At 35.6% G+C, this 12,600-nt stretch overlaps 1 protein-coding gene across 1 annotated transcript in view; it reads right to left on the bottom strand.

Moving 5' to 3' along the window:
* The window catches only part of LOC107731565 (dysbindin-like), a 39,368-nt gene extending 27,126 nt beyond the window's left edge, over window positions 1-12,242 (bottom strand). Inside the window, exon 1 of the mRNA XM_016542681.1 lies at window positions 11,949-12,242. Coding sequence (XP_016398167.1) covers window positions 11,949-11,991 — 43 coding nt within the window. The 5' untranslated portion in view covers window positions 11,992-12,242. The remainder of the gene's footprint in view (window positions 1-11,948) is intronic.
* Between the last annotated feature and the right edge of the window lie 358 nt (window positions 12,243-12,600).

Genomic DNA, 12,600 nt, shown 5'->3' with positions numbered 1-12,600 from the left:
TTTTTTTTTTTTTTGCAAAGCAGATATCTCCAACTGTTGTTTTTTGGCAAAAGCAGATACCACTCGGTTAATCTTTGTAATTTCCTCAGCTGACAATGTAGACTCCTGACAAACTTTGTTCTTGTGATTACATGCAATACAGGGAGCTTTTCCCTCACCACTGTAATATGCTGCTTTAGCAAGGTTCCGTGAAAAAGTTTTGTTTTTCTTTTACGCCCCGAAGAAGATATCATGGTTCATCAAGTTCGTCGAAATTATCCATCCTCGATCACTTTTAGTCAGCTTTGATGAAACTCCTTTATAAGAAACTCCTCTCAGCTTTAGCGCGTATTTTCGAAGTGACTAGCAGCCTTGTCACCTGACCTGAAAACTGCGCACTGATTAGCTAAAACTGACTTATCAGGTTGTGTTCACAAACAACAAGGGTGCTTGTCGGTTTCTGCTGTAAAACATAAACTTGCGATGCCTTGACAGTGGACAATACTGGCTTTTGTGACAAAACGTGTTTAGGGTTTATGTGGAGAATAAGTACTAGTACTTAATGGAAAAGGCACTAGTATCTAAAAAAAATAAGTACTAGTAGCATGAAAATAGATACTGGTACTGTTTATAGATTACATGTTAAAACCACTTGCCATATGATCGGTTCCTTTGAATTTATTCTGCCAGTGTTGACAATTTCAGTACAAAACCGCTGTGAAAAAGTGGAGACATTTTAATAATCCTCTTTTTGTCTTGCAGTTTTTGTGATCCTGTTCATTAAAGGCAACTCTCTCTGGTACAGAACGTAAAAGTCTGGAAGAAAAAATCCCAATAAAGCTTTTCATATTGATTAAAACTATTTTTTAATAGGCAAACTATGTACCCACAATAATTTAAATATGTGTGTCCTTGGGTTATGGATGATGCAGTTTATACCTTTTCTTATATATAGGAATTTTGAAATGCACACACATATGTATGTATAACATACAATGATAAAATATAATAACTATATATAAAATAAGATACGGGTAGATGGTCATTGTTCCACTCTGTTGGTAAATATTACTGTATGTAATGTCTGAATGCCTCTCTGTGTGTTTTCTTTGTTTTCAAGGCGAGCAAGTCAGAGCATGGGTCGCAGAAGGCGTTCCCCTAGCGTTTCCGACGCAGCGTCTCGTTCCCTCGAGGAACTAGGGTTACATACGTAACCTGAGACGTTTTCTTGTGCTATGACCCCAAACTATAGCTCCTGAATAAAGGCCATCTTACGCATGAAAGGCCACAAGCATGAGAAAGAGAATGAACGGGGTGGAAGACACTAGGACAAAAATAGATTCTCACATTTCAGCAGGTATGTTCCTCAGGGTTGTGCTTTCTAAACCCTCCAGATCTGTACATCTAATGTTAATTTGAGTTGACGGAAACGGACATGTAGATGAGCTTTGCCCTTTGATAGAGGTAAAATGGTGTTATGTTAAATATGTGCCATCCTCATGCCAACCACACATTTCCCAGGGTGATTGTTAGAGGAAGATGCAACAATCCCAGTTTACCAAGGTCACCATAAGCTAATGAGCCGATGCAAATTAAGACGGTTACAAAGAACTGAAGATTGTACAAGATAATGTCTTTGTGCTGTGGGCTTCCTTAAGTAAAGTTTTCATTTGCAAATTAATACAAAAATGTAATACTCATACACAAATGCATTATTATTATTAACACCAAAATATTATTATATATTTTTTTACAATATAACGTGCCAATGTTAAGGCACAGATGAACCATGACTTGCTGTAATTATTTATAACTTAGCTAAATATTTTTATTTACCCAAAAGAGAAAGCATTTACATTTGAAATAAAGTCAACTTTTAGTATACACATCAAAGTATATACAGTATATAAAAAACACATGGAATAAAAGCCAGAAAAATCACACTTTTCTTTAAAACTGTCAATAATAACCCCTACTATCAGATTTGCTGGACTTCTGCTAGCATCTGCTGGCTAAATCAGGTGCATGTCTCACAGTGGGTATCAGTTACAGTTGTCTGCATTCTACCATGCGTCTTAGTATTGATAAAGGTATAAATACCACTTTAACCCTGAAATATGATATGATAGATTCTGAAGTAGTCTGACGGTGCAATGATAGCCTGTCTGAAAGGACTAGGCAGCCGGACAAGCAGATGATTAGATAAGAAGGCTCTAATCGTAGAGAGTTCCCTTAAATTGATCAGACACCCTCTTTCTGTCACTTCTCTCCAGGTCTGAGAATATTGGAGTGCTTTCATCCATAAAATAGCAGGGCTAGCATGTAGGGAAAGTTTTGTGGAAGAAATAAAGTCATGCCGATTTGCAGGGGTACTCAAGGGTGATTTAACTCTGTAAAGCCTGACATATGAAATTATAGTCAGAATTAATGTTTCATTTTCATATTTAAAAAAATTTATTGAAATTTTAGACAAAATGTTTTTTGTTTTGTTTTTTTGCATGAGTATCATAATACATCAGTTTATCATAATACATTTTATGGTTTATATTGTATGATATACTATTTGAGGCCCAAACTGAGCAAAAATGTATAATTTGGTGCAGCTGCTGATATTTATATGGCCAAAAAGTAAGATGAAATTCTGATAGCTTCTAATGTAAATTAGTGAGATCTTTTTAACAATATAACAGACTACATACATAAAATGCATATAGATATCAGTCATCACTGTATCTCCCAATAATATGTTTTGGTAAGATGAGATTTAAATGCTTAGTTTTGTAATTGTTGAGGGCAAAACATATAATGCAATACAGTAATGACTGAGAGATGAAATCAAATAAACATTCCTCAAAATCCTCATATTTGATACTCACATTTTAACATGACTTTTCTAAAAATGATGTATGGATAATCACATAAACTGACATTGCTTCAGTCCAGTAAATGTTTATATTGAAATATCACTAACAATATAAAAGTTATTCTTACTTTTATTTGATAAAAATCAGATTTGACAGCAAAAAAAAATAAAAAATGAAGGGGGACATTTTTACTCTTATACTAAAAGGTTAAAAAGTGTTTGCTAAAAAGTATAAACTATCAATCAGATGACAGAAGATTGTATACAGTTGGTAGGGTTTACAGGGTTAAATGATGACCTAATTTAGATTTTTGTGTGAACTATTACTGTAAAAAGCAAATAATGCAGGGTTTTCAGAATGACCATTAGTGTGTAAAGGTAAAGACTTTGATTCCTCAGGCTGTTGTTCTCTTAAGTATGAGAATGCGCAGACTTCCTGCCCACTGAAAATGCCACTATTCATTATACTGTATCTATAAAGTCCAGTGCCATAACTTAACATACTTCTAACAAACGACACATGAAACAGCCTACAGGAATCCATTAAACTGCTCACTCAGTCAAAACAACTGCCATTTAAATGGAAACAATGAGGAAAAGATTGAGAATGAAAAAGTGTAATGTAAAATGTTAATTAAAGTCCAGTGCTGACCATTTGAACCTATTATGTTTAGTTGCTGTCTTATTAATGAGGCCGTCTAGATAGGAAAGGCAGTGTATTTGTGCACACGAGTGGAAGAGCTGTGTGGCTGAATGAGAGTCAATGATGCAATGCAAAGAAAGAAGGAGTGGGTCTCCAAGTAACCCTTTAACAGAAGTCCTCCAACCCTGTCATCATACAAATTTTGTATTACATTTACATTCACAGTTTAGCTCACAAATGTCAAATATATTCTCACAGTGCTACGTGTGTTTCTCTCATGATCTAAGGTCAAATTCAATGTGAGGTGTGTTAAATAGTGACCTTTGACTTCTTCATCCATGCCTGAAGATGTGACAAGTCCTTCAGAAATTATTCTAATATGCTGATTTCGTGCTCGAGAAGCACATATTATTATCAATGTTGAAAACAGTTGTGCTGCTTAATATTTTCTGAGGATTTTGTTTTTTCTGTTTTTTTGATGAATAGAAAGTCAGCATTTATAGAAACAGAAATCTTTTGTAACATTATAAAGGTCACTAAATTGTATAGGCTTACTAGTAAATCAAAAGGGCCTTGAAGCCTAGACTTACTTTATTATGGAGTAATGCAGTATATACATCATAAGCATTGATTTAATCGGGATAAAATGGCTTCTTGCTGTCCTCTTCCAGACGTGCTCCAGTCTTGTTCCATTAGACATAGTGTTAGTGGGATGGATGACAGGGAAACATGTCAGAAATGGAAATACAAGCACGTCTTTGAGAATGACAGGCTCGGAGATGTTGGTGACTCGGGTGTCAGTTTATATTTGCCACTGGGCTGACAGGGATTTTGCTGCATCTTGAGGGGCCACAACATGGAGAGAACCATTGTGGCACAAACCATTTTGAGTGGCCTTTAATTAGAAAGGCATTACGAACTGAACCCATAATCCCTTCAGATCAGTGACAGGAAGAAAGTAAATAGTGCAGTGCATTAAAATGCAAGTACACTGTTACTGTTATGAAAAGTCCTTAAGCATTACTCAAACACCACTGAATCTAAAATTAGTTGCTGAAAATGTGGCAGGGCTCCAAATGGACTAAAATGGTGACAAATAACATAAATAACAACCATTAAAAAAAATCAATCATGAAGTCAGGGACTTTCCAGTGTGTGTTGTGAGCATTACTCAAACACCACTGAATCTAAAATTAGTTGCTGAAAATGTGGCAGGGCTCCAAATGGACTTAAATGGTGACAAATAACATAACAACCATTAAAAAAAATCAATCATGAAGTCAGGGACTTTCCAGTGTGTGTTGTATGTTTTTGCATGTTGAGAAAAGCTGTCAATCTGTGTATTAGTGATGGGGATTTATCAGTGAAATTTTCTGCAGGTTACACTGTTATCCAGTAGGGGGCAACAAGTGACTGTCTTTATGAGTGAGTAATCGACTCATACAATGATTTGCTCAGAAAAAAAAAAAAATTGTTCAAATAAATTTACTTCCCTACAATGTATTAGGTGAAAACAGTACGTCAAAAGAGTAGTATGTCCAAATTCACAGTATTCTTGCTCCCAGCGGGATTTTGAAGTGCATGTCCAATGGACACAAGGCCATGTGAGAGGACTTGTGAATAGCATTGAAGCGACACAACTGATGCTGTAAGTCACATAATGACAATGTGACCCAAACTATATTCATACTACAGATTCATACTATATAGAACATATATATTTTAATGGTTGGGAAGTAAGATCTTATTCAAATTAAGTACATACTCAGACAGTATGTGATTGTGGATGCTGCTACTGAGTATACAAGTGAGTCATTGAATCATTCATTCAACCGATTAGTTCAAAAACACTAATTTATTCAGGAACGTGACTAATGTGTGTTGTTGGCGGTGCAAAAATGCACAAAGTATTAGCCTGATTTTGTTTAAAATGACTGTTTTTCATGTTTAATACTGTAAACTGCTTGCTTTAAAGCAATCTATTGTTATAAAGTGCTATTTAAATAAACATAATGTGACTTGACTGGAGAGGCAAATTGCAGAGCTGGTGCGAACCTATCCACATCACTATGATTAGATGCTGCTATCATCTTGTTGTGTTTATTTTTGTTAATGAGTGGAAAGTGCACAGCACATTTGAACATATTCATCTAAATGCCACAGGATGTCGGGATGTTCGCTAACAATATACCACTGCGAAGGTAGTTTGAACGCCTTTTTAACCCTATAAGTGAAGAACAAAAAAGAACTTTGGCATGAGTATATCGGGTCTGCTCATGTAGAAATAGCTCTTTAAGGTAACAACTGCACTGTTTTACTGTCTTCAAATGTGTTTCAACAAATAGCACGGTATATGCATATGGTTCCACAATAACAGTATAATAAATGTAATATATATATATAATAACAATAATGTCAATTAAATAATTAATTATAATAAAAATATATAATAAAACGAAATAAAGTTAATAAATTGTATCAAACTAAACAAATACTACTACTACTACTAATAATAATAACAATAATACATAATAATAATAATATATGATTTAGTAATAATATGATGATGATATGATATCATATGATAAACTTAAAATAAAAAATAATCTTTTCATAAAAATAATATTTTTATTTAAAAAGCTAAAACAAACAAATTGACGAACGAATAAATGATTTTTTTTTAAAATATAATTTATTTGTAAGATTTGGAGGCCACCTTATGAGCTTGACTCAATTTGACTAAATATACAGAGGCTGAAGGGCTTGATAACACAAAGTTTGTCTCAGAAATTCAGTTTCTGTGTGTGATTTGTCTGTTCGGATCAAGCGAAAAGAACTGCAGATTGACTGAGTGAAAATTCTTGCTTATAGAAAAGGCTTACTGACATACTCTGACTTGCAATACTTGACTTGTAATCAACTTGTTTGTTGTTAACACATATCTCCAAAGAGCTCATATTATTTAATCACAGAAACAAAATGTAACTCAGCACAGCATTTTCATTCACATTTACATTACAGTTCTATTTTCTCCCTACATACAGTATAAAGCTGCATATGGAATATGGGTCGGTCCCAGTTCAACTGTTATGTCTAGACATCTACGTGTGTCTTCTGCACACTCACACACTCACACACATATAATAATTCCCTCTGAGCGAGTCCTCCTTTTGTGTACTCTCCTTTACTTCCAGCTCTCGTTCTGAGCTTCCACGTCCATTATTCCCAAATGTTTACATACCCCTTCAACCTCCAGCGCCGTCAGCACACTTCACTGCTCACACTGAGGTTAAGTAGTTTGAGCAGCACAAGGCTGTTTTCCGTCTGAGCACCTGTTTAACCAGGTGCTCTGTGAATGTGAGCACGCTGCTGTGCCAAACTCCCTCGACTGTTTACTGTACATGTGTAATGCAGCATGACACTGAACGCTGTATTCCCATCACGATTGCTTCTGTAGCAATGCTGTAAAGTTTAAAATTTAACCTCCCTTCATGTAAAGAACAAGGACAACTTAAACAACAATTAAATGTAAATGTAAACAATTAACTTGTTTAAATGTAAAGAACAATTAACTTGAGAGCTAATAAGGAGAGCTAATATGCATATAGAAAAATAGATTTGATGTTTATTCTAAAACATGCAGAAACACACGTAGTTTGAGAGTATATGAAGACTCCTTTATAACATTTGTAGTGCTTCATGGACAGGCTAAAGAGTTATTTTTGTGCGATTTACTTGTTTCAGTTCTCTGATTGGTGGAGATTCTCTGCAGAATCATGGGTAATGTGGTTTCACTGGTAACTCTGCTGTTAAACACGATTATTTTAAAAATCTGTTGAAATAATGCAGGCTGATGGCTTCAACAAAAGCATATACTATCGATTAACAGCATTGGAGGTCACAGTAGGTATGTCTTTAACAGTTATTGTAAAAAAAATAAATCAATTCCCCCTATGAAGAAAATGAATGGGATTTTATTTATTTTTATCTCAGAAACTGACTGCTGCAGTCTGGTTTCAGTGTTATGAATGAACCAATGATATTATATTTATCACATCCTTCTTGACTCGTTATTTGATTGTTATTATTTGACAATGTTTGACTTTATTATCATTAGATTGCAGCATTAAGACATTTTTCCACAAAATTTGGTTTAAAAAGGCAAAAAAAAACATTTTTTTCTGAGAAAATAACTGGATGTCATTTACTGAATTAAACATGCAACAAGATAAGGTCATGTGACAAATGTAGCATTCTGCTGTTTAAAATGTGTATCTGTGCATAACGTGTAATAGTAGGTAGTTCATAGTGATGCATTACACTGCTATGCTAGTTTAGTTATGCTAGGTTACAATATACTAAATGCTATTGTAGTTAGCATTTTGAAACATTGCAAAATTTCCAAGACAGGTTTGTTTATTATATTGAGTGTTCTGGTTTTGTTGTGTTGTGTTGCACATATGCAACATAGACAGATTTGTTGATTATAACCGTAGCGGCATAATAATCTGAGAGGATCTGGCAACCCACCGATGAATAATGTGAGTCAGATCTGCTCTGCGACCTTAGTGATCTAGAGTCAATCAAGACATACAAAACACTGAACAAAGTGTGTGACTCATAAAATTATATACTAGGCCAGAGACGGTATTTGTGCTCAATAAAGATATAAGGGCCATAGATGTGCAAGTTCTCTATTTATTCAGTCACATTACAGTCAAAAAGTCATAGTAAACATGACAATCACATATATATATATATTGTTTATGAAGGAAAACTTTGACACTTTGACCTGGACTTTTCATCTTTCTGTCAAAAACATGTCTGTAAACAAGCTTTTACCTCACTGCTTTTGTTCAACCTCAAAGAACACACACACACACACGCCTCCAAATCCAATCCATGTCATCCTTATGAAATAATTGCAGTTTTTGAACACAGAGCAACCAGCACACTAACAAATTAACTTGATACAAAGACACTAATCATTTCTGTTGCATGCTAATTTAAACAATGTTAATATTTAATGTAAAAGCAAGTAACCCCGGCACGCATAAAGTCAAATGAAGCAGTGAAGAGACAAACGAGAAGACAGTGAGATTAGAGCCTTGCTCTCTGTTGAATACTACTCAATAGTCTTTAATCAGCACCTCTGTTATCTCACTGACTGGCTGGCTTTAGCTGTCAGCAAAAACTGCTGTGTGTAAATCCAACCGAAGACTGTTCAACAGTAGTTCTCACTTAGGAAACAATTACCTCTGAATTTAGATTTTGTCATTATTTACCCACCCTAATGTTGTTCCAACCTGTATGACTTACTTTCTTCAGTGTAAAATAAAAGGAGAAGTTTAGCAGAATGTCCAAACTGCTGTTTTTCGTACAATAAAAGTGAATGAGGACTGGGGCTATCAAGCTTCCGAAAGGACCAAAAGAGCACCATAAAAGTTATCAGTATGACATGTGCTATATTCCAATTCTTCTGAAGCTATACAATATTTTATGTGATGAACAGACCAAATTTAAATCAGTATTCTATGTAAATCTTCATTCTTCATATTATTCATCTTCATTCAGCTCTTCGTCTATTCCCTTGGTTCCATACATTCAAACATGATGCATCAAGATGTGTTGTGTAGCAGATTTGATGTCAATGACATCAAATGGAAATAAAAATCCCATTCATTTTCGTCATGGGCAATTGATTTTTACCAACAATGTATAAACCGTTAAAGACAGATCTACTGTGAAATACGAGGTTGTTAAAAAGAAAATCATACATGTCTGAAGTAACACGATGCTGAGTAAATGGCTGAATTTGTATTTTTTGGTTAACTATGTCTTTAAGATCCAAATGAATGGATTAACACTTGCTTTAGCTAAACTACTTTGTGTCCAAACACTGAAGAGATCAAATAACAATCACCTCTGATGCTGACTGGAAACCAAAGTGGTTTGAGGGTCGTTGAGAGCAGTGGGTTTGAGTAATTAAAGATGAGGTTTCCAGGGTCTGAGAGAGCCTTGACTGTAAATCACATCTTGAGGAGGAGAGATGGATGGGGGGATGGGCGGGGTCGTCATAATAACGAGACTTAGAGAGCTCTCCTGCACTACTAATCAACATGAAAGCCAAACATACCCAAAGGCAGTGGAAAAAAGGCAAATAGAGATGTAAGGTTTTTTTTTATGTATGTGTGTGCGATATCACAGTGTCTCTGCGTTTCATCAATACTCAGTACTCAAGTTCGTCCCCTGAGGATTCTCCCTCACACAGCTTTCACACTGACTCATACATGCTGCTATTATTCCACTCGCCACCGCACAAACATCTTCACACGCAATGAAATATTCACAAATCTTTTTCTTGTAAAAAATAGCACTGGACAAAGCTAGAAAGCTGCGACTTGGAGACTCTAGCGACAGTGCTTTAGAGCAGCGCTTCTCAACTGGTAAAAAATACAAACAATGCTAAATGGTAATAAAGAAATGCAATCATATAATCATACATTGTTGTCATAACTAAAATAAATAGGCTAATCGACATTTAAAAGATGGACAAAATACTTCCCATCATTGTTGACGACAAAGGAGTAAGCAACACCTTTGGTGGTGCCAAAGGTTGTGCGTCCAATCAAATTCTGTTGTATTTTGATGCAAATTCATCTTAATTTGGTAGAAGGTAGCCAAATTGGGCAGATGACAATAATGAGAGGTTTCATGACATTCCCTTACTTAAAAGAAGATTAACACAGTTTTTGCCAACTACAGTGTTTTGGGCAATGAATTATTGGCTGCCAGGAGCGTGAAAACATCTAAATTTCAGACGTGCAATAATATGCATACAATAATTTGGCATATTTCAGATCATGGTAATGTGAATACATTTCATCGTTTGATTTTAAGGACACATTTGTTTATTTTTGCATGGTAAACTATATTTATATTATATTTATATATATATTTAGATCAGATTTTCTTGATATATCTAAAGGGGTTCCCCAGGGTTCCATTTTGGGACCTATTTGTTTTCTATTTATATAAATGATTTAGGTAAGGATATTCAAGCAAAAAAACACTTTTATGCTGATGGTACTATTATTTCTACACTTGCTCCATCTATAACACAGGCGGTGAAAGAGCTTCAGACTGCTTTTCAGTCATTGGAAGGTGCTCTGGTGAGCTTAAAATTAGTTTTAAATTCTCAGAAAACAAAGTTTATGGCTTTGTCAAAAGCTCAGTCACAAGTACTTGATAATCTTAGTATTTTTACATTTGATGGTAAAATTATTGAACAAGTCTTCTTACAAGTATTTAGGCATTTTGATTGATGATAAGCTTTTATTCAATGTACATATAATCAATCTAATCAGGAAGCTCAAAGTGAAGCTTGGTTTTTATTTTAGAAATAAATATAATTTTACTTTTAATGTCAAAAAGAAACTTGTAGAAGCCACCTTCCTAACTGTGCTTGATTATGGTGATATAGTATACATGCATGCAGCCTCCTCCATCTTAACGAGCCTTGATTCAGTGTACCATGCTTCATTACATTTTATTACAAATGCAAAATCCCTTACTCATCATTGCATTCTATATGATATGGTGGGTTGGACATCACTAACCATACGCAGAAAACAGAAAACTGGTACATTTTTATCTATAAAGCAATGTTAGGTAAACTTCCAGCTTATCTCTGTACCCTTCTTTGTCTTCGTTCGGGCAGTTACCAGCTACGCTCTTCCAAGTGTTTGCTTTTTAACGTACCTCGAGTTTGTACAGAACTGGGGAAAACTGCATTTTCGTATTATGCACCCTGGGCATGGAATAATTTGCAAAATGATCTAAAACTTGATAAATTTGTGTCTATTGGTGAATTTAAAAGCATCATAAGGAGATTGGTAATGGAGGCTTGTGATTGTTTTTGTTGAGAGGATATTATGTTTAAATATTGTTTTAATGTGTATTTGTTGTATTTTAAAATATTGTCTTACTGTATGGTTGCTACCTTGGCCAGGTCTCTCTTGTAAAAGAGATTTTAATCTCAATGAGACTTCCTGGTTAAATAAAGGTAAAATAAAAATTAAATATTAATGATGGCTCGCCACTTGAAGTCCAGTGTAAAATCTGGATCCGGAAGCAAAAACAATTGCAAAGAACCTCTGATTTAGAGCTAAAAACACATTGCTGAGTACAGGAAAAATCTGTGTCTCACTTTCTTTCGTTCATATTATTACAAAGCCATTGAGTGATTAACAAACATCCAAAATAATGAGACATTATATCACTCCACCCACAATTTCCAACCTCCATTTGGGTCCAGTAAACAACTGTTATCTGAAATCCTGATCAACAGCTGCTCTGTTCCAGCATGCACATCTGTAAACAACCCATGCGGAGTCACTGAAGCACTGCAGGTCAGAAGATACTTCAGGCATCAGCAGTAAAAGAAAGAGAGATGCTACTTACAAGAATTCCTCTTGCTGCCGCTGGCAGATCCTGGGGAAGACATCCCAAAGCCGCTGCCGAGTCTGACCAGGAGTCTTGCAGTGGGAGTACCGGAGTGTTGTTGTTCGTTTACAGCACAGGCCACCCACCACACATCCTGAACATCTAGACAAGCAGCACTGGAGGGTTAGAGACACACACACGGCCAGTGATGCTGTGGAGCAGTGCAGCGTGCAGCGAGCACTCGGCTGTCTGGTGGACCGAGAGGCAGAGCAGCAGAGAGTAGTAGATAGGAATGTACCACTCAGCATCTCAGGAGGGGAACCGCTCGGAGAGAGAGACTGCATTCATAGAGCATGGAAACATGAATAGAAGAGTTAGAAGAACACAGAAGATAAAAGGAAAGAGTACCATTCTTCAAAAGATCTTCTTTTGTACTCCACAGAAGACAGAAAGTCATACAGGTTTGAAACGGCATGAGGGTGAGTAAATGATGACAGAATTTTCATTTTTAGGTGAACTATTCCTTTAGTTCACATTTTTACATTCACACAGGTCAGGGAGAAATATGCAACCTGCTGCAATCTTTGCTCATTTCTTGGCATAGATTTGAGCCACTTACCTGAGCTGTACATGTCATGTGACTAATCACTCTGAAATCGTAGCACAATAG

This window comes from Sinocyclocheilus rhinocerous, unplaced genomic scaffold, assembly GCF_001515625.1.
Source record: "Sinocyclocheilus rhinocerous isolate Xijiao unplaced genomic scaffold, SAMN03320098_v1.1 scaffold429, whole genome shotgun sequence".
Lineage (NCBI taxonomy): Eukaryota > Metazoa > Chordata > Actinopteri > Cypriniformes > Cyprinidae > Sinocyclocheilus > Sinocyclocheilus rhinocerous.
Note: the sequence above shows the minus strand (reverse complement) of the source record. Positions and strands in the feature narration are given on the sequence as shown.